The sequence below is a fragment of the Juglans regia genome, chromosome 13 (genome assembly GCF_001411555.2).
Source record: "Juglans regia cultivar Chandler chromosome 13, Walnut 2.0, whole genome shotgun sequence".
Classification (NCBI taxonomy): Eukaryota; Viridiplantae; Streptophyta; class Magnoliopsida; order Fagales; family Juglandaceae; genus Juglans; species Juglans regia.
Genome location: NC_049913.1, coordinates 9,301,225 through 9,323,205, shown reverse-complemented (window position 1 = coordinate 9,323,205; position 21,981 = coordinate 9,301,225). Strand labels below are relative to the sequence as shown.

Here is a 21,981-nt window from a genome sequence, read left to right as displayed (position 1 = left end):
ATGGGCCCAACCCGATTTTGGTTTGTTTGGGTCGGTTCGGTTCAGGTTGGCGCCTTGGATGGTCCCGTTTGGGTTGGATTGAGTGCAAATCCAGTTGTCTCAGGTCGGATTGCAGGCCTAGTATATGCAACCTTCAAAGCCGTTTATTATTTGGCTGGACCATTCTTAAACCGGGCAGCAATGGACAAGCCTTTTTCTTGTTCGCAAAAGTTCAGGAGACTTAATCCAAGAAAGGGTGTTGATGCTAGAGAATAAATCTTTGGCGCTTATAGAATTTTAATCTGTACGTGTTTTTTTGGGGTATATAGAATGAAGAATTTCTGTAGCAGTTGGACTTAGGCAATGGCAAATTACACTTGCCGATGAGTGAATGTTGCTGTCTGACTGAGGTACCCTGAAGGGAGTACGTTATCCCCATGGTGCCGTGAGTATGTTATAACCCTGTGAGGTTGTCTCTTTAGTTAAGGCTTGTGCAAGTCTGATGTATCCTATTTCGATAGGATTGTTTGGTTCACTACATTGTAAACTACTCACAACATAACCAATTTTACTTCAGAAAATTTATTAGACGTGAATATGTTTTGTAATTCACCTGAACACGTTAGAACCAAATGCAACTGTTTCCCCAGATGAAATAGAAAAAAGAAAACGTTTTGCAATCTTAATCGTACACACGAAAAAACACATCCATTGCTTGCGAAGTCGCGAGTACGAGAAAAAATGAGTCACTAGAGGAGTAAATGGTAACCCCACCAGCGAGAGCCACAAAGGGGCCAGAGTCTCAAAAGCTAGGTGTTCACACGCCTATCACCAGTGTCATGAATATACAGAGAAACTATCATGCTTCTAAAGCACATGGTGAATCCTAGGCCAAGAACTTGCCATATGGCATCCGAACGCAATGGCACATCCCATGCTTTCGACATATAAACTTACGACAAACATTAAACATCTGTAACTAACGGGCAGAAAACAAAAATCCAGCTGCAAGAAAAGAGATCAAAGCAAAGCTATCTAACTCAATTATCAACAAAACTGCTAGAAGAGCACCCAAAACTGACGGCTACATTTCAGTCCGGGAGCATAATATCTCTAGAACATTGGACATGTGACACAAGTAGTTTTGGGGACAAAAACTTAGAACATATTTCATGATGGAATCCAGGAAGCCATTATTTACCACCATAATTGTCAATTTCATAAATCTACTACACGTACCAATTTTTTCGCGATTGGTAAGCATACGTATTGTTTGGACAAGAACTGTCGGCTACTTGGACGGACACCTTATCTGAAATTTATCTAGCCTCTATATCAACTGCAATTTCAATCACACCCAAACTGAAAATAGGTAGATTAACATAAACCTTATGAACATAAATAAAACAAACAGAATCCCATTCAATACCCTCAAACCCTAATCATATTCAACCACCATGGCGCAATCATAGCTTGACTATTTGCCGAAATATATTGCATTAAGCAAATTAAAAAAAATCTCTCTATGTGCTAAGAGTAAGGCAAAGCCACATATACAGTCTCTTTCACACAGAAAATTAAGAAATATTTTTTTTTCCAACCATAGTCTAGAGGTTCAAATTTTAGGGCAATCAAGTGCACTGAATTGTCTATTTCGGAAAAGATTTATATATATATATATATATATATATATATATATATCAGAAGGCATTGTTTCAATCCAAAGAAATGCCTATACTAAGATCAACATAAATAACCTACTACTTGGCGGGTTTCTTCTTGAAACTAACGGCCTGCTGCGGCTTCGGATGCTTCTCGGACTCGCTTGATTCCAACCACTTGAGCGGGTGGCGATTGAAGAGGGGCCAATTGGGGGCTGTCAACAATGTGGTCAGAACCACACCACCAGCATATATTAGAACCATCATCTGAAACGATCCATATATATAGCCCGTAGCGAACGATATCACAGCGAATGCCAACAGCATTATCTGCATCAGCTCCTCCGCCAATTTCTGTCCTTGCCAATCCATCTAAAAATCATATAAAAGAGAGGGGGAGGGGGGGAGATCACTTGGTATAAGTATGAACCCTAGAATCTGATAAACCTAAATTGATAAAAAGAATGAAAATTTAAGGACAGAGAGGGTTACGAAATATAAGTAAACCCTAGGTAATATCCATTACAATTTAGAACCACAGATCACTCCAATATAAGATGAGAATCGGGCGAGTATGGAATTCGGGACCCTGGAATTAAGAACAAGAACCAAGACAATAACTCCCTACTTAAGAGATAGTAGCTTAGCCGACAATGCGATGGTACAGTTGTCAATCCGAAGAGAAGAAATGAAAAAATATGCTAAGTATTGTCAAAGCTGGACAACCAATCAATCGAGCAACAAGCAAATAAAGTTCTGAATATAGAATTGTAGGGTTTTACCCCGAAGGGAACCCTTCCAGAAATTCTCGACGGCCTGGGCTTAACCCAGGCCGAAGAGGGGGTTTGGAAATAGTTTTCAACCAGCAATAGACGCGCCTCGGTTAGAACCTCACTAGCTGCGTCATTGCCCCAAGCGCAAAGATGAAGAGGAAGAGACCCTCCTTCCCCTTCTTATTTGGAAGTATCACTCCCCACTTTTCCTCTGCACCCAATGTGGGACTAAGCAGGAAGACGTCCGACCACAACGTATTTGTAATTATGTTTATTCAAAGATAGATTTTCTCAGCCCATGCACCTTAATAATTATTATCTTTGAAAATCAAAATCCCTTCTTATTTTCGCTCTAGTGTTCATCGAAATTATCGGTTAATTGTTACCCCCAAATGATGAAATGATTATAATTAAAAAAAATGATAAAAATAATTTTTCCTTCGACAATAAAATATATAGATCATTTTTTTTAACAAAAAATAAAGAGATCAGAACAATATTTGTTTTTTTTTGCTTTTTTCAAACAATTTTTTAAACCTCATAAACGTTTTAAAAAATAAAAATCACATATTCATTAAAAAAAATAATTTTTTAATCATTAAATAAATAATAAAAATAACCACAACAATCGGTGGGAAGTTCCATTTTCTAAACTTTATTTTTATAATGCTCGTAATATACCCAATATTAGTACATTTTTCATGATGGGATTATGGAGCTAAAACTAGAGCTTTATTATTGTAGTTACTAGAGCTTTCTTTTATTTTGGGTTTGTTCCTTTTTATAATGATCGTGGAAATGAAATGATTCGTTTGATATAGTGGTAAAATGATGCGTTTCATATTTGCCTTCCCTCCGTTGTCTTTTCTAATGAAATCGAGTCACTTCTTTAGACCAACTCTTCAATCTCTCTAGTATCCCTCCCTTCAACTTTTCCACGAAATCAAACTCTTCTGCTCTCCAATCTCCCTACCTTCGTCTTCCCCACGAAATTGAAACTCCACGAAATCGAAGACCACGAAGCTCTGTCTCTCCCTCGTCTTCCCCACATCTTCTGAGCTACCAAGATCCTTTTCTTCCCACACGACGACCCACACGAAGACCATGAAACATTGCCTCTCCCTCGTCTTCCTCACATCTTCCGAGCCATGAAGATAGTTTTTTTTTTTTAAGAAAAACATAATACTCTAATGTTATTGATAAATCAATTTGGAAAAAAGGTAAATTATTCTTTGAAGAGTTTTCAAATTGTAATTTTCCACATAGAAAGAGGTATGGTCTCAAACAAGAATAAAGATCATGTCATTCCTCTCCTTTTTAAACTACTTTTCTCTCATTTGTAATGCAAAATTAATGAATTTTTGACACTTTGAATCTGGAGAAGATCTCCAGGGGCCAAAACAAGACGAACCCAAAAAGAAAATTGGTCATGAGCAAACTTGAGGAAATCCACAGGCCATGGGCACAAAAATTGAGTCAAAAAGTCAAAAGCATGAAACCCACGAGTTTGAGTGCATGAAGGCAAATGTGAAAAACAAACTTTGAATCTCTATTTGAATACCAAGCCGAAGACCGCATGAAGCCAACGCAAGATGTGAAGAACAAGCTCTGTTTGAAGAACAAGCTAAAGACCACACGAAGCCAACTCAAATCTCTTCTTTTAGATTTTGTCGATTTCATTATTTGTTTTTTAAATATAACGACTGACGTCAACCGACTCCCCACCAATTGCGTGCCCCAAGTGTCTCTAGAAGAACTGATGTAAAAATAGACTTTTATTGCTTTTAACAATGGAAAGATGACGTACCGAAGGGTGTAAAACTCACATTCTCACCGCATCTTAAGGGTCTCTCTAACCTATTATTACTATTATGACTAATATTAGGTACAATCTCTAAATAGACAAACCACGTGTAAACTTTTTGTAAAAATATAGATCCCACTAAAAAAAAGCCCTATAAAACTATTGCATTCATAGGCTTTCCAACCACAAATCTCCGAAAAAGATCCCACTTTCAATGAAGTTTGAACTAGAAATAATTTGAAGACGAAGTTCATCGTAATCACCAATTCATTCTATATGGAAAAAAAAAGTAGTAAAACGAAAAACAATTCTCGTCAAAAGGCAAAAGTGCAGCAGCATGAAATTTGAGGCACTCATTCAATTGTTAGTGCTATAACTGCCATTCAAGAAGAAGCACCACTGCGCAGAGCTTGACTTTTCTTTGATTTGCTAGTTGCTAACTGTGTCTCTGGCTGCAGAATCAACAATGGTAAATGAGAAACAAACCATAACCAAAAAACAATGCACAATTTCCCTCCACCGGCACATTCCTCCTTTTTCAACAATTTACTCGATGCAATAACAATGAATACCTCTTTCTTCACTGGTTCCTCCTTCTCAGACAAAATCAACTCAATATGGCAGGGGGATGACATATAGGCTGCCCAAGACATAAGGGAATATAAAATCAATAATCATAACAAATCTAGAAAAACCAAATATAGCATTACAAGTCCTCAGAACATACGATTAATTCTTCCATGAGCACGGTAGGTACGCCGCCTTTGCTTTTGTGCTTGGTTCACCTGGACGTGAGATACGAATAGAGAATCGACGTCCAAACCCTTAACCTGGAAGATTTTAAGTAACAGTTATTAGTTAAAAATTAAGGATGAAATCGACAATGAATATGGTACAGGCAGAAGTCACATACTTCAGCATTACTCTCAGCATTCTTGAGCAAATCTAGGATGAACTTGGCAGACTTCACAGGCCAGCGCCCTTGTCCATTTGAATGCCTGTTCTTTGCCTGAGCAGTCCTTCCAACACCGCGACAGAAACGTCTGAAGGGGATTGCCTGTTTGTGGACCAGAACATCCTCTAAATATCTCTTTGCCTTTCCCAATGGCAACTTTCTGATGGCATGGGCTGTCTCCCGAGTGTTCTATAAAAAAAATGCAAAATTCAGTTTAACACCATAAAACAGAGCAAATACATTTTTTTTATTGATAAAACAGAGCAAATACATTATAAATATTAAAAATACAATTAACCAGTACATTACTTTGAAACATAAATTTCATTGAAGCTCAACACCAGTCAGGCCTCAATTGCAAAAGATGCATAATTACAAGCACCAACTAACAGAGAAGTTCGGAACAAAAAGAGCAACAAAAATTGAGCAAAATGGCAAAATGAAAAAGGGATGTAGCATCATTTACTGAACCTTCAGTCACTAACAACTACATAGGTTCACCCAATAACAATGCAAGTACTTTCCCTGAAATTTACGAGAGCCCTCTTCACAAAAGGCAAAAGGGCACTGCTTTTTAATCAGGTTCCAGCAAATGAAGTGGAGAAAATTTGGACCAATAACTGCGAAAGCTCACCAACTTTACATCTTTCACAAAGAAAGTGTGCCAAACAGAATGCTCAAGTTCAAACTGAAAATGCTGTATTATCTTACCAGTTAACCGGATTTTCTTTCTGATGAATAGTTCACTAACTCCAATTTCAAATTTAAAAAGGGCAACAACTCTTAAGATTTTTCCTCAAAACTATTTTCTGAATTGCTGAACCTGTCTCAAAATCAGAGACTAGTCTGGCAATATCCAAGCCGTATTGATATGGGATACAATTCAAACATTGATAAGCAGTTCCGGAGTATCAGTGCTTCCTAGAATCCAGCTGACTTGGTGTCTAATGGAGAGCCATCCTAAAGGCAACAGACCTCAGCTTCGCTCGTCCCATCATGTCTTACAATTCAATCTTTACGAAAAAAAAAGAGGCTTACTCATATTCAAGTTTTAAAAAAAGAGTACAAAGCTTCTACGACTGAATAGTGAATATCCCATCATTTACTGAACCTTCAGCGACGAACAACTAAAAGAGGTTCACCCAATAATAACGGCCCCCTGACATTTTTTGATCGGTTATTACAACCAAAGAAATTGCAAACAAAGAAAGGAAAAAGAACAATATCTCACACGAAAATTGCAATTCCAACATTTAAAAATAACACAACAGAACTACAGACTTGAACTTACAAATATGTAGATATATATATATATATACACCCTTTATATATAATATATAATGACAAGACAGCGACAGATCTTAGTACGTACCTTAAAATGAACCCGAAGGTCAGAGCCCCTGGCCTTGCAGGCTGGAGAAAATCCAAACAAAAATGGAAGTATCAGAAGGGAAATGATAAACATTGAGAGGAAAAAAAAACGAAAATGCGAACGTAAAGATGAAAATGGTACTTACACTTGGTGGGGTTGTCGGGCTCTCTAGAGTACTTTACCTGAGAAACCAAATAGAATCAGATTTTTTAGATTATCAGGGGAACAACAATGCTTCTTTGAATTTGAGAAAGATAGAATATGTTGGGTACCATTGCGGCTGGCTGAGGACGAGGACAACGAGCAGCAGAGAGGCTGAAATGGTTAGCAAATGGAGTGGGTGAAGATATATGAAACCCTAATCGTCGTTGAGCTTGGTTTGGGCTGGGCTTTAAACTGAGGCCCATATAATAAGCGGCCTTATACTGCTGTATGCTTAATTTTATGAAAATACTTTAACTATAAAAAAATTATATAAAAATAAATCTATTGAATTTTATTATTTAGTAAACTTTTTGTTAAGCAAAGACTGACATTGTCATTGCCTAATCAACGTGAGTCGCGGCTTAAATTTTATAAAAATTTGTGTAGAAGTAATAATTCTCTTATAATTAATTATCTCTATTTAAATAATATCAATTATTATTTTTAAATTATGACAGTAAATACACAATTATCTTTGATCACATCCTATTATTTTAAGATACGATAGTCGTGTTTATATTTGGTTATGCATTGTAAGCGTAGTGTTTATTTTCCTTTTTTTTTTTTTTTGTTCTTTTTCACTATTTGATGGAAGTCTTTTAGAGCTTTTTCTCAAGATAAAAACAAATACATGTCATGGGTTACATCATAGGTTAAACTTTTCCAATAGTTTAAAAGCTCTAAAGCAAATTTATGTTGCCTACGGAATATGCTTTGTCAATTATTTCAGTAAGAGAAATATTTTAGCCACGAATTAATTACATAAAAATAATTTTATAAATTGATGTGATTTCATAGAGCTTGTCAAATTGTAAGGTTACTCTTATTATAAAGTAGATTTGACAGATCACATAAAATCACATCAGTTTATGTGATTATTTTTATATAATCCATTTGTAGCTCTAGTACTTCTCCTAAAAAATAATTTTTTTTATGTGAGTCTCGCACACTCTACAACTGCAAATATCATTTCTCATTATTTATGACCATTTCTCGAAGATACAGTCGTGTAGAGCAAAATGGGAGACGATTGTGAAGAACATGGAGAAGAATGAAGCATTGGATGTTTTCAGGACTGAGATTAACTTTATTAATCTATCTCATGCGAGATTTAAATTTCCCAACTAATACGGGCAAAGCCCATTTCTTGGTATTTTTGGAAAAAATAAAAACAAAAACTGCCAGTGTGGGATTAAAAAACATAACTGGACATAAAGCTAGAATAAGCAGTAACATCCACCCAGTCCGGAAAAAGGCTTTTCAACTTCTTTGCCCCACCAACTAATTTCTGGTCTAATACAGCAACTTCCACTCTCAAATCTTCAGAACTGCTAGCCTGCCAAAATCACGAAGTTGTGCATGATTTAGTAACGGCTTCAAGAAAGATAGGGGCAAAAACATAAACTACTACTAATAGTGACCAGGCTTTACCTCTAACCAGAAGGTCCAATTCTCATGGCTGGCTCCACTAAGTCTGCATATATATGAAGGTGGACCACCGTCTAATGTTTCAGGAGCTGTACCGGTTTCACGATGTTAAAATCTATACAAGGGGAAATACCATAGGCCAAAATCAAATTGGAATTGGAAAGAATTTTCATACCTGGAAGAACATTATCTGCAAATGACCAATTGGATAAGGGACCAGTAATGTTTAGGACTGTAACCCAAACCTCCTCTAAGGAACTGCCATGAGCATAACACTTAAAGATGTTCAAACTTGTAGCCAGATAAAATGGTTCATAATATGTGATGAAAATTTAAGTTTTCAACTATCTCTAAACATATGAATGGACCGTTTCCATCCGTGTAAAACAAGTTACTGTGTTAATGCCCATGCAGATCAGGGAAAGGTGCGAGTAGCATGTTACTATGTAATGATAATCATGTAAAAGAATTGCTTTCACTCTATTGCAATGAGCATCCCTATGTCAAATATGTCATTGTTATGGATTTCACACTATAGCAACAAGAATCCCACGGTGAAAACAAAGTTATACTGAACTTTTTTTTTTTGCCTGAAGCAAATTCATAGAAGGCACCTTGTATCGTTCTTTGATTCTTCCCTTGTTTTTGGGTGCATTCAAGCATGCACCAATTGTGTATTACAATAAAGGTTTCTAGATAATGAGAGCACATCATGAATTCTGAACTACATGAAGACACAAATGCAGTGTGGATAAGCATCTGTGCATAGAAGCATAAAGTTACACCTTAACGAAACATAATTACAGGGAAACAAATGGGCACAAGTCATTCAAAACAAATAACAGGAAATCTTCCAGAAAACAAGTCCAACATATTGGAAATAAGTAATTTGAGTAAAGGAAAATCTACATTGATAATAAAAATATAAAAAGTATGAATATTTATCACTTTCAATATTAAACTATGCCTATGTCTGCCGCTAAATGTGTTCACAACTTTGAAATTGTAAATGCACATGAAAATGTTTGTCATATGCAGAACAATGTAACTTCATGGATAACTCGTGCATTTCAAACCACTCACCCTAAGGAAAATTCCAAGTGAACTCTTCGAGATCCCTTGCTAGAAATTGTATGTTGCTTATAAACAGACAAATGGGGGAAGTATTTATACTGCTTCAGAATGCCATCACTTTGTGTAGGGAACTTCAAGCTTCTTGAGAATAAAAAAGAAACTGGAAATAGTGCCTGCAGAAAGAGAGAGATAGATAGGTCCTCAGATGTTGCATCACTTTGCTTCACAAATTTAATGGGGGATGACAAAGCTCCATATTTGTGTCCAGTGTTTTTGTTTATAGTTGTGGCCATCCATTTGTTGCAACAAAACAATTGGTTAACAAGCCTAGTATATATCTGTGATGCGTGTGCGTGTGCGTGTGTGTGTGTGTGCGTGTGTGTGTGTGTGTGAGAGAGAGAGAGAGAGAGAGAGAGAGAGTTTTGCTGAAAACCAGCATGTTAATATTGCTCAGATCTTGAAGAAACAAAAGAATATGGATTTTCATGCAGGGATGAGGGGACTACCACTTGACAAGGACATCATGAGTTTGAAATGGAAAAGGCCAATATCCATACCTTTAGAAGGCATATAAAACAATCAAATTCATGTATTTAACATAACAATGGCTTGAAACTTCATTGTCACATACCATCCAAGTCTCCCGGCGAGACAATGTAGCAGCTTCGAAAGAAAACTCCGAACTAACGTGTAATTCATTTGCCACTTCAGGTGCATATTTGAAAACAAAAGCTAAAGAATTGGAATCCACTACAGAAAAGTCATAAGAAGAGTCCACAACCTGATTTCCATCTGTGAATTCCAGAAGTAAACACATTTTTTTTGGATTAGCAACCAACAGAGGAGGTTCTTTTGAGGGGTTTGGGGTAGCTGAGACCACTACTAGAAACAGCATGCTAATACTCAAAAATCATAAACTCTAAGTGTAATACTGGTCAAAATATAATAGTATTTAACTTGTTAGATATTGAAAAGTTATGAAATAATGTTTTGTAGTGTTTTCTAAATATATATATATATGTTTTTTTAACTTTTGTAAGTGTTTCTGAAGATAGTTTGAAAACGTTTCTGAGAACAAAAAGAAGACTTCCAAAATATGTGTTCTCTAGTTCATTTAACATATAATACTGGCAACTTCAGTACCTGCAGTAAGAAATGTATGCTGGAAGACAACCCTCTTAGGTGCATCTGTGCTGTATGGAAAGAATTGTGATGACAGAGCCAAAGCAAGCACGGTAAGATGCAGCAAAAGTTGAAAAATTGATGACCTCGCCAACCAATGACCACATATAGGTATTAGGGGGCCCACACACCAACCCATTGCAACTCCAATTATTGCTGCCACTATTATGTCTGGAAGGAAATATCCTGAAAGCAAAGACCTGATAATCATTACTAACACTAATTTCATAAGACACGGGTGATTAAATATTGCAGATTGTTGACTTTGAACTGCCTTGTAGAAGACAACTTAAAGTTATAAAAAAAAGTTCAAGAATTCAGACTTTCATGAGGCAAAAATGAATACAAATCAACCTAGCAGAAGTTGTGAATAAGATACATGACTCAGCCAGTTTATAAAGTTTCTCCAAATAAAAAAATTTTAGTTGTAAGGTATAATTCATTGATTAAAAAAGTGGAAACATCTATTTGATTGACTTTAACTGCCACATCTCTGATCTATCCAAGTGCCCACTGAGTAGTGCAGCCATAAATAAGTTCCACAACTAATAATATACAGGGAGAAGGATTTCCAGGGATGCAGGCTCTTCACTAAAAGTATATCAACGCAACGCAAACAAACTGCATCCTTCAGTATATCAAAACAATGAAGGCAGTACTGATTTAAGTAAAACATTCTTGCTACAGCTCACACATCAAGACTCTAGGCTTCACAATAGCCACCCTGTATAGAGTGAAAAATGAGTCCGCTCCCCACCCACGCCCTCCACTATAAGAAATCTAAAAACAATTTTGTGCTAGTCTTGATGTAAATGAAGGTTAATAAATAATTAGCAGTGCAAAAAGAAAGATAGAAGTTCAGAAAAACTAACCATAAGGGGGTGGAATAGCACCCATCATACCCATCTTTTCAATCAAAAATTGAGCAAGAAACCCCCCAAAGTAAACACAGTACGTAAGGCATGGAATCAGGGGTATTATGTAAAATACTGTCGACCTGACAAAACCAAAATCAATCAGATTGCAATTTTCAATATGAACTAGATGTACAAACATCTGATGAAATGACTCTGCAATCTCTGGGCTGAAACAAGAGAAAAGGCATGGTGCGACAGAGAATCTGAAACAAGAGACAAGGAGTGTGTTGTCCCAACCTCCAGATGAGAACGAAGAAAGTCCACTGAAACATCTCAACCATTTCAATAATTTTGGCAAATCCTGTGTTTAGGTATTGTAGCAATAGAGAATCTGGAAAGTGCTACCATTCCCACTTAGATACTTTTACCTTTCTCTCAAGAGATCAATTACCTTAATACAAGGTCCCCAGACAAGCCCAACACACTCCTTTTTTCCTTCTTTGGCTGGGCTGAAGCCTAACACACTCCTTTGCACATGTAGGAGTTTCACTACCCATAAACACTTGGAAACCAGACATGACATAATTTATTAATTGACTTTCAAATGAACTTCTTGTAAAATTTATATAAGACTCACAGAAGAAAGAAATCAAACAGATCACCATTGAAAAGAGTACCTGAGTGAATGGCATCCGAAATATTTGACTGAGAAGCAAAAGGAAGGCCATGCAGCAAGCATAGAGGCAGACACAAAAAAAGTCAAGAAGCCTCCACTCAGACCAGCTACAAGATAAGCCTGTTTTTATAAAGGTTCTTTAGATATTTTGAATTCTTTTGCGTTTCAATATAACTACATTTGACTAATAAAACTAATTACAGTGGCCAACACGTACCAATGTGAGTATGGCATAAAACCCAAAAGCTCCCCAAAATCTTGCTTCGTTAGATAGTGCCTACAAGATTTATCTTTCAGATCAGTGCTAAAACAACTGCATTAAGCATCTGCGGTGGTTCTAGAAACTTGAAGTAGAGAATGATCCCAACAAATAGATTTAAGTAAATTTCGAAATACAGGTGCAGCAAGTTGTGCCCAACACTTTGGGATCCATGCCATGGGCATCAGGAGAAAAAACTAAATAGATTAATTTTAGCAAGATCCACTAAATCAAAGTGTGCTGACACTTTAACAGATGAGAGAGAGAGAGAGAGAGAGAGAGAGAGAGGCCTATCCATCTGCTTTGCCAGGAAAATAAAAAGAAAAAAATAAAAGAAAACAAATCTATGAAAGATAGTATGATAATCTTGGCCTTGATCAAGGAAATATAAAAATTTCCAATAGAAATGTACCTCTCTTGAAGTTTTCAGATCTGAAACATCTTGAGACAGAGGAAAACAACTCCAAACAATTCTTGGAGTTAACAGACCAACAAGTGAACAGGGGACAAACATCATAAAAGCCAAGTATGGATGAGCAAACCTGCATAATGGCTCAGCATGTTTAGAAGAACCTTGCAATGCAGTGATACTAAAGTGCAAAAACTCAATCCTGAAATGGAACTAGAGCTATTCTAAAGAGTAGGGAATTTGTGTCATCTAGAAGTTCAACACCATAAAATTGGATGGGAATTAAAAAGTAACCATATTATTTCAATATATCATCTGAAATCTTGCAAATACTTTATCACTTTGTGCTTGGTCGAATGCTTTTGGATCTTTCTCTGAGGCATGGTCAAGCCTAGAACACAACATGTTCATATCATGGTCACTTAGAGTCCGTTTGGCAACACAATTGTTTTAAAGTATTCTTAGATATTTCCTTCCCAAACAAACACAAAACACTTTCAATTTCAATTTCAATTTCAAATCTTCAACTTTTTCATCTAATCATTACCTAATCATTATAACTTTTCCAAACTTCCAAACAAAACACAAAAAACAATACTACTTTTTCAATTTTCAAAATAAAAATTATATTCAAACAATTTTTAACTTTATAATATTTTTATTCAACTTTTTCTATTTTTTTTTTCCCAAAACCAAAAAAACATCTTAACTCAAACAATTTCATTACTGTTCACAGATGTACAGAGATATTCTAAGCATCCAAAAGGCCCTTAATTTAGCCATGACTTGCCCAATAGTTGTAATATGCCACAGGTTCAACCAGAGAATTCGAGAAAGTATAGTCAAGCATAAGGAAGAGCTTCCTTGATGGTAACAAGTTTTCTCGGCTGAAATGAATTGCCTTGAAATAAAATATTATAACATAAAACTAGAAACTATTTTATCAATTATTATATGGAATCCCAAACTCTTATAACCTACACGATTTCATGGACAATCAACACGGCATTCATTCAACACCAATACAAATGACAATATTAGCAAGATAATTTTACAGGAACGGTAATTAAAAAATATATATCCACCCACCAGCTCATTGCATGACCAGAGAACAGCAACCTTAGGATGGAAAATAAAATTGGGAAAATAATTGCAAGTATAATCCCAGCAAAATGGAACAGCATTCCTGTTAAATCAACAATTTTGACAGCAGCGTCAATGCAAATAATGATGATGATGATGATGATGATGATTAGAGAACTAAAATTCTTAACTGGAATATATTATGAAAACTGAACATTGAAGGACAGTTTCAGGAATTATTTACAAATAAAAATCAACACTGACCATTTACCTCTTGTAAAATCACAGAAGATTGCAAACCAAGAACGCAATCCAGAATACAGTAAACACAAAATGAAGGGAACACTAAGGAAGATGGCAACAGGAATACTGTGAAGTACCACAGCAACTCTTCTTGAATAGAATATCTGAAAGATTTATATTAAAAAAAAAAGGAAGAGATAGAAAGAAACAATATTAGTCATCAAGTGTGATCGTACTTGTAGACAACTAATGTATCATAATCAGATCATTAATTATTTCTTTGATAAATAAATCATTAATTATAAATGAAAGCATACCATGAACCATGTTAAGTAATCAAAGAAAATAGCCTGTTCGTCTGTATATTCATTGGAAGTAGTGGCAAAAGATTCTCTATCATGGGTATTCTGTAGCTTAGAAGAATTGGTGAAGGCCTTAATTAGGCTGAACAAATTTTCTCCACGTGCCTGGATGCTTCCGGGTCTGGAGACATTAGGATGTATAAGAGAAGTTTTTGAGAACAAAATAACATAAAGATCTCAATTAACTAAATATGTACCAAAATAGCAGATGTAATGCATACAATAGTCTCTCCATTGTATCATAGGAGGTATGATAAAAATAACCATCAAGGAGAAAGATGATATCCAGCCCAGGAATGTTGCCATAATCTTGGGAAAATATTCGATAATCTGTGTCTCCAGGAATAACAGGAAAAACATCCTGCACATAAAAAATAGAATCTTTGCAATTAAATCAGTTTTGCTGAAACGGGTGAAAACTGCAGCCAAAGCACATTAAAATGTTGAGGGGATAAAAACACGTGTACACATCCTCATGAGCAAAGAAGCTACACAACCTCCCCAACCTCCACACACCACATTTTTTCAAAATTTTAAATTTTTTAATATTTTTTTTTGAGTTTATTCTTTTTAAACTAATTCAATTCTTCAATTCATTATTCATATGTTAAATATTTGATAAAAGAAAAAAATAATAAAAATTAAAAAAAGGTGGTGTGTGGAGGTTGTGTGAATAGTAGGAAGTTTTGTAGATTTTTCTTGTAGATATAATGCATTGCCCCAACCTCGTTTTGAAATTGTAAATATGGCCAACATGATTTTTGAAACATTAAACAAAATCATGTAAATAAAGGTTCAAGAGGAAATGTGAAAGAACTGTGCTGTTTTTACATCATAATGAAAGTCAATATTTGGTACACATGAATCATGAAGAAATGAAATGATCAACACCTAGATTTGAATTTAAGACTATAAGAAAGTTGTTCAAAAAATAAATAAAAGACCAATAAAAACCTGGGCTGCACTATGTGCCATTGGGTATACTGCAGATTGGGCATAGACGTGAGAAGGCCAAGAACCAGGTCCGGACTGGCAAACTAAATCTGTTAAATTGGAGAGCAGAAACAAATCAGTGTGTTATGGCACCGCAACAATATATATGGAATGGGAAGAAATAACGAAATTAGAGTTCTTATCCTCTATCAACAAAGAAGATGATTCTCAATATATCAATTGTTCCTATCGTTTTTTTTAACTGTAAAAGAGATTTTATTAATACTGAGATAGGCATAGCCCAAGTAGACAGGAAATTGTTGCTCCTTTTTTAGTAAACATGTCATCAGGAACGGAAAGCAAGCACAAGTTAGTATTTATTGCATATACATTTCATCTCTGTTGAAGTAGTTTGTCAAACATTTCATAACAAGGCAATGTCCCCCATTATTTTTATAAAGCAAGCACCAATTAGTATTTATTACATATACATTTCATCTCTGTTGAAGTCGTTTGTCAAACATTTCATAACACAACAATGTCCCCATTATTTTTTGAGTTAGTCTATAATACAGTTGGATTATCCTAGGAAGTTGGTTTGCATGTTTTCTCGGTGATTGGTTGCCGTCTAAGTTATCCCCTAAAAGGAAAAATAAGTGCAGACCAGTTAGTTGCAGAATTGTACTCCTGCATACAGCCATAATAAGCATGCGATCTAAAATTTTTCAAAAAATAATACAGGCATTGGATCATATCCTACCAAGACCTCCAGTGCCAGATGCCTCAACATTTATAAAAGCTCCAACTGTGTCATGCCATTTATGTGTCTTCATGAAACCATGTGAACCCTGAAACAGCAGATGCAAATAAACATCTCATAAGCTTACCCGTACTAGGAGAGCATATGACAGGAAGAAAGAAAAAGTAAAATGAAATTTCAGATATATTAACTACATAATTTTCGGCTAGCATAAATTGTGATGGCTGCTTTTTTGTTGTTCACTTTGGTTTTACTTTTTGTATCGCACTCTGGCTTGCCTTATTTTCTCATAACAACCCAAGGAAAGCTCAAGGCATATATTGGCATATACTTTAAACGGAATAGTCAAGGTTACAATTGGAGCCCTTTGGAATCATTATAAAGGGCCTAAGCTTCTCCCTCCCAAACAATGTGGAATTCCATTTATCACCTCCAATATAGAATCCGGGGTATTGCAATCTCGCCCACTTAAATTCACGACGTCCTCTTCAAGCCATTCAATTAGCTTTGAACCATTTATAACGATTCAAGGAAGGCTAAAGTCAAATCCGGGCCTATACTCTAAAAGGACTAGATAATGTTACAATTGAAGCCCCTTGAAATCGTTATATAGAGCTTGAACTTCCCCCACCCAAACAATGTGAGATTCCATTTGCCGCATTCCTATACACAATCCGGAGTATTACATTGCCATATGTGTTTAGGAGGGTGCCGTGCCACATATTTCTATTTACTTCGTTTAATTAATTAGTTTGTAAGAGATAGCTTTAGAAAATTCTTGCCTCTGTCAAATTGTGATAAATTGTAACATATGTCCTACTTTATAGAAAAAGAAATGAATAAGTATTCTAAGGGGTGGATCATATTAAAGCCAAACAAATTGAACTTGTACTGTTGTACATCTGAAAATTTTAAGTACTCGCATTGACTTAGTCATAATCTTTTTTCAACCATGCAGCTGATTTGAAGAGGCAAAAGCCTAAATAAAACAACAGGACACCAGGTAAAGCACATACTTGAGAAAGTTTTAGAGGGAGGAAACAAAAAAGTTGGTAAAAATGATTCCAAAGCAATACCATTATGTCTTAATTCTTACCAACATAAATAGCTCTTCTGCACCATTAAAAAGAAAAACAATAGGCCGAGGAGGGACCCAACCAGAGTCTACAGTGAGTCTTGCTACTTCCAGCATTGATGCTAAACAAAAACAAAAGGACAGAAGTAAACATGAGAATATAAACCGATCAAGCAAGAATGACCAAGATAATATCTCTAACAGGAGTGGATTTTCATTGTACCCACCAACACAGGAACCACAGTCACCAGCACCTGGGGAACCAAGGGGGCTATCAAAATGGCCATTCAGTAAAAGTGACGGGTCAGTGTCTAGTGAATCTGCCGATGACATCCTGTCATTTGGTGCAGGTTAATCCATACTGGCATGCATAAAATAATAAAAATATAATGCTTTATTTATTCATATAAAATACACAGATTAACAAGTTTCCTCTTACAATCCTGTGCATTTTACAAAGTTTCCAACTTAACGAATGTTATATTCCTGGAGTCTTTGTCCAGATGCTTCCTCATTCTCTCCTAGTAAAGCACATTTACAAGTTATTCCCTACCTCTCTTCTTTTTGTCCCTTTCATTTCTTCTATAAAGAGGTCGTCGTCCCCACCCCACCCCACCCCCCCCGCCGGGCGGCGCGGAATAGCATCAAATAATGAAGCTTCGCATGCTTGTCTTGATAGTTAAATGATAATCCGCAATACGACTACCTCACATGTAACACTGGACGTGCGTGGGACCCAGTAGTAAAAACGCAAATAACCTCAGTACAAATCAATCAGAATAATGTGAAGTACCTCGTAACAATGTTTGTGTGATTTCTATACGCCAAAGTTATGCTGTAGCCTAAGAACATCATGTTGAAGGAGCCATTAACAATGGTCTCCTCGACATCTACTCTGCAAATTAACAATCGGGGCACAACTGCAAACTATCAAAACGCAAATAAACAAACAATTCCTCCAACTTAACTGCAATAATACCGGACAAAATCGAACTACAACTTCGGCGTTGGACATAAAAATGAAATAAACAAACAACCATAAAACTGAAGGACAAAACTTCATAACACCATGGAAATGAATAGACCAACCTAATATGGGACCCGGCCCGCTCCTTCGTCATTTCCAGCTGGCCTTTGATATAATGAGCAGCTTCTTGCAAACCAGGACGCCCTTCCTGTAAAATAATCCAACAAAAAAGCTTAAAAAGAAAAAGGCTTCTCTTACGGTTCACAGCCCCCCTCTCTTCTTTGTTGGTAAAAAAAGGCTCACAAAGATACGTTAAAAAAAAAAAATGAGTGAGAAAAATGTAAGGAAATGAAATTCGTAATTTTGAAACAAAATAAAGAAACAAAAAAAATCAACTTATTTTCCTTCTATATCCTTTCCCGGAAACTAAACGGAGCATTAACACTAACAAATCCAATTAACCACGAAACAAAACTTCATGAAAATAAGAACTTTGAAGACATCTAATAGAATTCGATTTTTATCTCAAAAACAAAACGAAGCAGCCAAAAGAACTGGTCTCACTTGGCGACCATCGATCTCTTTGGACAAAATTCGGACGTGTTCGACCGCCCTCGCCTCCGAGAAGCGATCGAGCGGCGCGTCGATCCCGAGCGGCTTTATGAACTTCATGTGGACGACGGAATAGGCCAACATCGTCATGAGCCCATACATGATAGCCAGAGAAAGCAAGAACTTGAACCCGGACACATCCGCGGCACTCAACCTCCAAGCCATTCTAATTCTGCTCCTCGTTTGTATCGTCCCCTCCGAGTTTAAACACACGAGCAGAACAAGATTTACACATCCATGTATACGTAGGAGAGGGAAGGAGTGACAGAGGTAGGATTGGTAATGGCAGTGACTGATGGATTTGGAATATGCTGGATTTTGTCAGCGGAGTCGGCTTGGAAATAGAGAGATTAGATAGATACAAACGGAGGCACCTCCCGCGACGTTGCGTTTGTTCTGGGGAACCAACTCCAAATATAATACGAGGGTTGGACCTTGGACCGGTTTTTCGCTCATGTTTTTGGTACAGGCTCCATCGCATTAATTTTCAAAACATTTTCTTCGTGAAAAGATGTAATTTTATACATGAAAATCGAATGCTTGAAATAAATGACAATTAAATGCTTAAATTATTAAAAAAATTTACAAGTCAGACATGAATTATTTATCTAACTTCAATATTTCATCACTCAATTCGATTACTATAATTAATATGTGATAAAATATTGAAGATAGATATTTTATACTGGGTTCAAAACTCTCTACCCTCATTATATAAAAATATATATATATTTATCTCTACTATTAAAAATGATAAATATTAAATTAAGAGTAACGTTAACCCCGCAAATATTAACAACTTGGTTAAGATAATATTATTTTGATGTAGGATAATTTATAGAAGAATTCTTCTTATCAACCACTATTTACTATCCCACATCCTGAGCTTCCGAGCCCACGACTATGAAACCGGCTCAAAGCTTTAACTTAGGGTTAAGAGGGCAACAACTGAAGAGCCTGCAACCATAATTACATGGTAGATAACTCCCATAAAGTAGGAGGTCTGATCCACAATTGGATGCGATTACCCTAGGGAAGATAACTCTTATAAAACAGGACTTATCCCCCTTCCGATTAATAAGGGATCATGAAGGATATACACTTGGGAATGGTGATTAGAGTCAGTTACCGTCATGCCACATCCATGCACTTCTATAAATAACCTACAAGAGGTAACAAACATTTTTATCTTCATCTTTACATACATTTATTCTCATATTGTGTTACTGACTTAAGTATCGGACATTCTCCAAGGTAACCAGTGCCGCCCCTTTGTTGTTGTAGGTCATCCTTACAGTTGGTGGTGTGAACACGTCATTTACAGTGTCACCGTTTGTAGGATCTTCTTACATATGTTAAACGTGAGTTTTACATGACAACCGTCACACAATCACACGTACACTGAGATCCAGAAACAAGCACGGTGGAAGTGGAGATGAGGTTAACAGAAACAGAAGAAAGACTGAAACAAGTAATGACAGTTGTTGAGCAATTGCAAAAGGAGAACGAAGAGTTAAAACGGCATAAGGATAACCCCCCAGCCCAGAACGAGCAAGTTGAAGGAGATGGACACAGTGCAAATGGGGTAAATAGCGAAGATATGGAAAAGAAAAGGATGCACGACGAGTTGCGCAGTCTGGTTGACAAGTACAAGGAGATGGCAAAGAGGATGGGTGGTTCCTCTTCCGTGGAGCAGCTCCTTACGCGAACAGACCTCCCTTACAGAGAGGAGGTCATGGCGGTTCCACTACCGTCAAAATTTAAGGTACTGCAAATTGACCTATATGATGGATCCAAGATCCTGTTAATCACCTTGAAAACTTTAAAGCACACATGACCCTCCTCCACAGCTTCCCCATGGAGGTGGCTTGTCGCTCATTCCCGTTAACATTAAAGGGAATAGCACGAGGTTGGTTTGGAGCCTTACGTCTCGTATCCATTGGCAGTTTTGAGGAGCTAGCAAAACAATTCCTTACACAGTTCATGGCATGTAAAAGGCGCCGTAAGCCAACCACCTATCTACTGACCATAAAGCAAAAGGAGGGTGAGAACCTGAAAACCTACCTAATGCGTTTCAACAAAGAAAGGCTCACCACGGACGATCAAGATGAAAATATCACATTGGCCACCATTTTGGGAGGAATATGGACCCGAAGCCTGTTCATGGCTGAACTGGCCAAAAGGACTCCATCCACCTTAAGGGAGTTCATGGACCGGACAGACAATTTCATTAATGCATAGGAAACCAAATTAGAGAATAGGAACCAAAACAATTCCAAAGATAAAGACAAAAGGGCCAACAACCGAGGGCACCAGGATGATAAACGCGACTGATACACCATTCACCAAGACCAAGGGCGCCGCCTAATTCACAACAACCGCAATGTGCAGGAGAACAGTAGGGTAGCAAGAAAGGAAGAGCATTCACCAGGCATGGGCCAGCGCCACTGCACATATCACCAAACCAACTCCCACTGGACCGAAGATTGCATCACCCTGAAAAAGAAGGTCGACAAGCTGTTTGGGAGTGGGGAGTTAGAAAGGATTCTGGCCGATTACATCAGGCTGCGAAGGGAGGAGAATCACCGTGAGAGCAAAGGCAGGAAAGACCAAGAAGGAATAACTTTCCTCGGCCAGGAAGGGACAAAGATTAGGCCCCTCTTGTAGAGATCTGCATGATAGTAGACGGCTTTGCTGGAGGCGGCGCTACGACATCTAACAGAAAAGCCCACGCTCGCAAGGCAAGGTATCACGAAGTATACATGGCAGACAGGCCATGCAAATACGCCAGGACTGGGGCAACCCCGACCATCTCATTCGGGGATGAGGATTGCGAGGGAGTTATGTACCCCCATGATGACGCTTTGGTAGTGATGTTACTGATAGCTAACTACACGACCAGACGAGTCTTAGTGGACAATAGGAGTTCAGCCGATATCCTATTTTGGGATAAATTCACTAGAATGGGCATTAACCCCGACAGATTGTGACCATCACCTTTTTCGCTCAAAGGGTTTTCGGGAGAAGCCGTTTAACCTATTGGCACCTTTACGCTTCCAATCACGGTGGGGTAAGGCGCCCATGCGGTCATTAGCATGATGGACTTCTTGGTGGTCAAAGCTTTGTCCTCCTATAACGCCATACTGGGGTGCCCAACCCTCAACAACTTGAAGGTGGTGACCTCCATTTACCACCTTAAAATGAAGTTCCCAACATAAGTGGAAGTTGGCAAATTTCGAGGTGAGCAGATACTGGCCCGAGATTGTTACGTCCAGGAGTTGAAGGTGGGAGCGCCGGCAGTATGTTCAGTGGG

General features: G+C 37.2%; 3 protein-coding genes and 3 non-coding genes across 8 annotated transcripts; all 6 read right to left on the bottom strand.

Annotated features, from left to right (window-relative positions):
* Positions 1-1,340: 1,340 nt before the first annotated feature.
* On the bottom strand, positions 1,341-2,665 carry LOC109003160 (probable signal peptidase complex subunit 1). Of its 3 annotated transcripts, none has more exons than XM_018981179.2 (2): positions 2,536-2,665; positions 1,341-2,012 (listed from the first exon to the last, which is right to left on the bottom strand). In XM_018981179.2, the coding sequence occupies exons 1-2, from the start codon at positions 2,545-2,547 to the stop codon at positions 1,740-1,742; spliced, it is 285 nt and encodes a 94-aa protein (XP_018836724.1). In that variant the 5' UTR covers positions 2,548-2,665; the 3' UTR covers positions 1,341-1,739. The 3 variants fall into 3 exon arrangements, with proteins under 3 accessions (XP_018836724.1, XP_035540464.1, XP_035540465.1); XM_035684571.1 differs by having other exon boundaries at positions 2,423-2,650; XM_035684572.1 differs by having other exon boundaries at positions 2,519-2,650.
* Positions 2,415-2,565, bottom strand: LOC118343768. The gene has a single exon (XR_004798129.1). It is a non-coding gene; the product is annotated as a U4 spliceosomal RNA (small nuclear RNA).
* A 1,691-nt stretch (positions 2,666-4,356) lies between the features above and the next one.
* LOC109003161 (60S ribosomal protein L17-2) lies at positions 4,357-6,906 on the bottom strand. Its single transcript, XM_018981180.2, has 7 exons — positions 6,817-6,906; positions 6,690-6,726; positions 6,545-6,585; positions 5,131-5,361; positions 4,945-5,047; positions 4,790-4,857; positions 4,357-4,669 (listed from the first exon to the last, which is right to left on the bottom strand). Exons 1-7 carry the CDS (start codon positions 6,817-6,819, stop codon positions 4,601-4,603), a joined length of 552 nt encoding a protein of 183 aa, XP_018836725.1. The 5' UTR covers positions 6,820-6,906; the 3' UTR covers positions 4,357-4,600.
* On the bottom strand, positions 5,621-5,749 carry LOC118344355. Its single transcript, XR_004798128.1, has one exon. It is a non-coding gene; the product is annotated as a small nucleolar RNA snoR74 (small nucleolar RNA).
* Positions 6,261-6,343, bottom strand: LOC118344357. Its single transcript, XR_004798130.1, has one exon. It is a non-coding gene; the product is annotated as a small nucleolar RNA snoR74 (small nucleolar RNA).
* Positions 6,907-7,812: 906 nt separating the features above from the next.
* LOC109003163 (endoplasmic reticulum metallopeptidase 1-like) lies at positions 7,813-19,116 on the bottom strand. Its single transcript, XM_018981183.2, has 21 exons — positions 18,621-19,116; positions 18,179-18,264; positions 17,883-17,984; positions 17,317-17,423; positions 17,111-17,211; positions 16,015-16,102; positions 15,276-15,364; positions 14,543-14,682; positions 14,277-14,442; positions 13,988-14,123; positions 13,723-13,819; positions 12,637-12,766; positions 12,183-12,242; positions 11,967-12,085; positions 11,305-11,429; positions 10,394-10,618; positions 9,882-10,042; positions 9,260-9,423; positions 8,352-8,434; positions 8,180-8,265; positions 7,813-8,084 (listed from the first exon to the last, which is right to left on the bottom strand). Exons 1-21 carry the CDS (start codon positions 18,831-18,833, stop codon positions 7,941-7,943), a joined length of 2,622 nt encoding a protein of 873 aa, XP_018836728.1. The 5' UTR covers positions 18,834-19,116; the 3' UTR covers positions 7,813-7,940.
* Between the last annotated feature and the right edge of the window lie 2,865 nt (positions 19,117-21,981).

Coding starts and splice junctions, on each gene's coding strand:
- LOC109003163 (XM_018981183.2), bottom strand. CDS start 18,833: ATGGCTTGGAGGTTGAGTGCCGCGGATGTGTCCGGGTTCAAGTTCTTG. Junction 18,265..18,620: donor AAGAGATCGATGGTCGCCAA/GTGAGACCAGTT, acceptor ATTATTTTACAG/GAAGGGCGTCCTGGTTTGCA. Junction 14,443..14,542: donor GATACAATGGAGAGACTATT/GTATGCATTACA, acceptor TAATGTCTCCAG/ACCCGGAAGCATCCAGGCAC.
- LOC109003161 (XM_018981180.2), bottom strand. Junction 5,362..6,544: donor ACCTTCGGGTTCATTTTAAG/GTACGTACTAAG, acceptor TTTTTTTTATAG/AACACTCGGGAGACAGCCCA. Junction 5,048..5,130: donor ATGCTGAGAGTAATGCTGAA/GTATGTGACTTC, acceptor AAAATCTTCCAG/GTTAAGGGTTTGGACGTCGA.